Source organism: Otolemur garnettii, unplaced genomic scaffold (genome assembly GCF_000181295.1).
Source record: "Otolemur garnettii isolate 467f Iridium unplaced genomic scaffold, OtoGar3 scaffold00217, whole genome shotgun sequence".
In the NCBI taxonomy this organism is placed as follows: domain Eukaryota; kingdom Metazoa; phylum Chordata; class Mammalia; order Primates; family Galagidae; genus Otolemur; species Otolemur garnettii.
The window spans coordinates 827,189-830,796 of NW_003852612.1; the positions used below are offsets into that span (position 1 = coordinate 827,189).

General features: G+C 32.7%; 1 protein-coding gene across 2 annotated transcripts in view; it reads left to right on the forward strand.

The window, feature by feature from the left end:
- MAPK8 (mitogen-activated protein kinase 8) overlaps window positions 1-3,608 on the forward strand; it is a 122,877-nt gene that overhangs the window by 75,195 nt on the left and 44,074 nt on the right. For both annotated transcript variants that reach the window (XM_003801645.3, XM_012812663.2), the window contains exon 2: window positions 1,130-1,297. In XM_003801645.3, coding sequence (XP_003801693.1) covers window positions 1,176-1,297 — 122 coding nt within the window. In that variant the 5' untranslated portion in view covers window positions 1,130-1,175. The remainder of the gene's footprint in view (window positions 1-1,129; window positions 1,298-3,608) is intronic.

Sequence of the window (3,608 nt, forward strand, 5' to 3'; positions counted from 1 at the left end):
GGCCATTTTTTGGTTGCAGCCATCATTGTTGTTTGGCGGGGGCCGGGTGGGGATTCGAACCCGCCACCTTAGGTGTATGTGGCTGGCGCCTTAGCCGCTTGAGCCACAGGCGCTGAGCTAGATCTAAGAATCTTCATTGATTCTCTTTCATCTGGATTATTATAAAATAGCCTCTACAATAGCCTCTATAGTTTTCCTGTTCCACTCTTGCTCCCTTTTCCTCCTGCAATACAGTCTCCACGTAATACCCAGGGATTAGGTTAGAGCAATCACTTGCTTTCCACCCTTCAGTGCTTTCCATCCTATTCTACTGTAATTAATCACCTTACTAAAGTTGGTGATCTGGCCCCAGGACTTAGTATGGGCCTAGCCTGTGGTAGGCACTGATTATTTGTTAGATAATAATAGATATTCAATGTAAGTCACATAAAGATTTTTTTCATTAGTATTATCTTACCATGACAAAGTAATTCTTTCAATGTAACTGATTTCATGATTTATTGGGAGAGTAGGTTAGAGTTGTCCTACATGAGTTGGGAGAGTAGGTTAGAGTTGTCTTGCATGAATTTTGGAACAGACTACTTTTGTGTAATAAGTATAGATAATAGGTTTATCAATAACTGGTGCACAAATGGATAGGAAAAGACTGCCTTGACTTTTAATCCTGGAAATAGTAAAAGAACTGTCGTCAGAACTTAGATCATATTTATGCTACTTCAGGGAGTTTAGAATATTCTTATGTATCCTAATATACTGAATACCTCTCTCTCTCTCACTCTCTCTCTTCTTGATCTTAAAGTTTCTACCCAGCTTCTTATCCTTCCAACTGTTAACAGCCTCGGCACATGCATTAAACCAGGTTTTTGCTGTTGGGGGTCAGGGGATCTGTTAAAATGAAAGCCCCATGCGTTCTGTGTTTTAGGCAGGGGTGACATGTGCTAATCAACTTATTACCATTTGTTACTCCTTCCACTTGATACTAAATGAGGCTGTTAACTATTTTTAATTTAAGTGGCTCTTTTAACATGATCGTGCAGTCTGTATTAATATTAGTAAGCAGAGCGTATGGACTAATTTTAAGATTAAACAGGTTCATTTTGTTAATATCACATTTTGTTCCATTTTGCAGCTTCTTGAAGTTTTGGATGAAGCCATTAAATTAATTGCTTGCCATCATGAGCAGAAGCAAGCGTGACAACAATTTTTATAGTGTAGAGATTGGAGATTCTACGTTCACAGTCCTGAAACGATACCAGAATTTAAAACCTATAGGCTCAGGAGCTCAAGGAATAGTATGGTAAGTTTTCATTTCCAAAAATTAGGCAAACAATCACATTAACTACTGCCTTTTCTCCTGTTGTAACACATATACCTTGGCAAATATTTAACTTGCCTCAAAAAACTAAATTTAAAACTATAAAAATTAAATGAAAGCTATAATATGGCAAATTGTTTTCTTTGGGGATTACAGATTATGTGTTCCTTATATGAAATGCTTCAGAGTTTGTTATACTTGCATTGGTTGACCATCCCAAATTCAAAATCTGAATCTGAAATGTTTTCAATGAGCAGTTCCCTTGAGTGCCATGTTTGAGTGCTCAAAACCTTTTGAATTTTGGAACATTTCAGATTTTTTGATTTGGGATACTCAACCTGTATTATTCATAAAACATAACTTTATAACTAGCACTGCCATCTTTTAACTATAAGCTATGATTAAATACTTGGTCATAAGCCACATAGAAACAGATAATCTGCATGAGGGTGAAATTAGTGGCATACTTATTAATTCTATGTATACGTCTATTCCCATAACTAATTGTTTAATATGAAGCTTCACTTAATTATCACTTTCACACAGTAATGAAACTCTGGAATTTGAGAAACCTTGTTTTACACTAGGAAATGAAGTCAGCTAATAACCTCCTACTATATGTATTTCGAAACTTGTACGTATCTTTAAAATTGATTTACAGGCTAATTTCTACAAAAGACTCAGGCTTTATAGATCAGCATAATTCCTTATAAAATGAAATGTAAAACACTTCTTGGGATAGTTCTGCTAATGATTCTAGCTTACTAAATTAGCGTAAGCAGCTGCCAGTGGGGGGAATTATAAGCCTCACTCAAGCATAATTACATCTTTATTACTTCTTCTTAAACCAAGTTTGTTTCAGAATACACTTAAAATAAAACATAAACCCTAAGTGTTTATGATCCAGCATTTCTTCTAGGTTCTAGAAAATCTGTTGTACATGCACACAAAGAGACATTCATAGGAATATTCTTTGCAGCACCGTTTATAAAAGCAAAAATTAGAAATAAAGTCATATCTATCAACAAAAGACTAAAAAATTGTGATATAGTTATACAATGAAATACTATACATTTAAAATGAACTGGAGCTGTTGTATCAACAAGGATAATCTCACAAATGCAGTATTGGATTTAAAAGCAAGATGCAGAATATACATGGTACATTACTGTACCATTTTAATGTAGTTTAAAACATGTAAAACACCAGACTTAGGATATTGGTTACCTCTGAGAATAGAGAAAAGGAGGGAAGCTTTACCTATAATATTATTATTTTTTTAAATTCAGAGTAATTGTGATATAATGTTAAGATCTAGAAAATTTGTGTAATCAGAACACAGGCATTTATTCCCTTTTTTGTATTCTTTTTACTTATTTTTTAATTAAATCATAAACACATAGATTATGTATACATTAATATATTTATGGGGTACAGTGTGCTGATTTCATATAGAGTTAGGAATGCTTATATCACACTGGTTAATATATACCTTATCCCGTTTACTTAGTTATTAGGTTAAAACATTTCTACTCTATACTAATACATCTGACATGTATCCTTGCACCATTGGTGTGATCCCACCATTTACTCTCCCTTGATCTGATCTTTTTTATATTCTTAAAGTATAATATTATAATAAAAATAATGGAAGTTAGGGTCATTTTATAAATCATATTGGCTAGCTAATTATCACTGTAACCATATTTAACTGTTTAACCAGCCAAAAATTTAGAGAATATAATTTTATATAGTCAAAATTCTAAAAGCAAACTCTTTGTTCACATTCTAGCTCTGTGACTCCTGGCAAATTAACACTTGCAAGCCTGTTTTCTAACCTACTTTACAGAGTTATTGTGATGATTATGTTTTTATAAAATACTTAGTATAATATATTTATGAAATATATTAGTGAACTTATCCTCAGGTAAGTGTACTTTGAAATTCATATATCACAATTTTAAAAAATTGCTTTGGGAAGGACTTTAAGACCTTTTGACAAACCCTTGTTCTAAATAAGAAGTATCTTCTAATTTTGCTTAAAGTAATAATTTCTGTAAAAGATTGTTATGAAATAAATGTTAAGCACAAATATTTCAAAAGTTGTTGTGTTACTATCAGAGTCAACTAAAGAATTTAATTAAAAACAAAAACGTGGGGTTTTTTGGCCCAAACCATAGACAGTTAAGATTTATTGGATCTGGATCGGAGCCTCTTATTCCCCAGGTATTTTTGATTTGTACACATTTAAGAATCAATTATGAATTTAATTTCTTTGGATGTAAAATAGTGC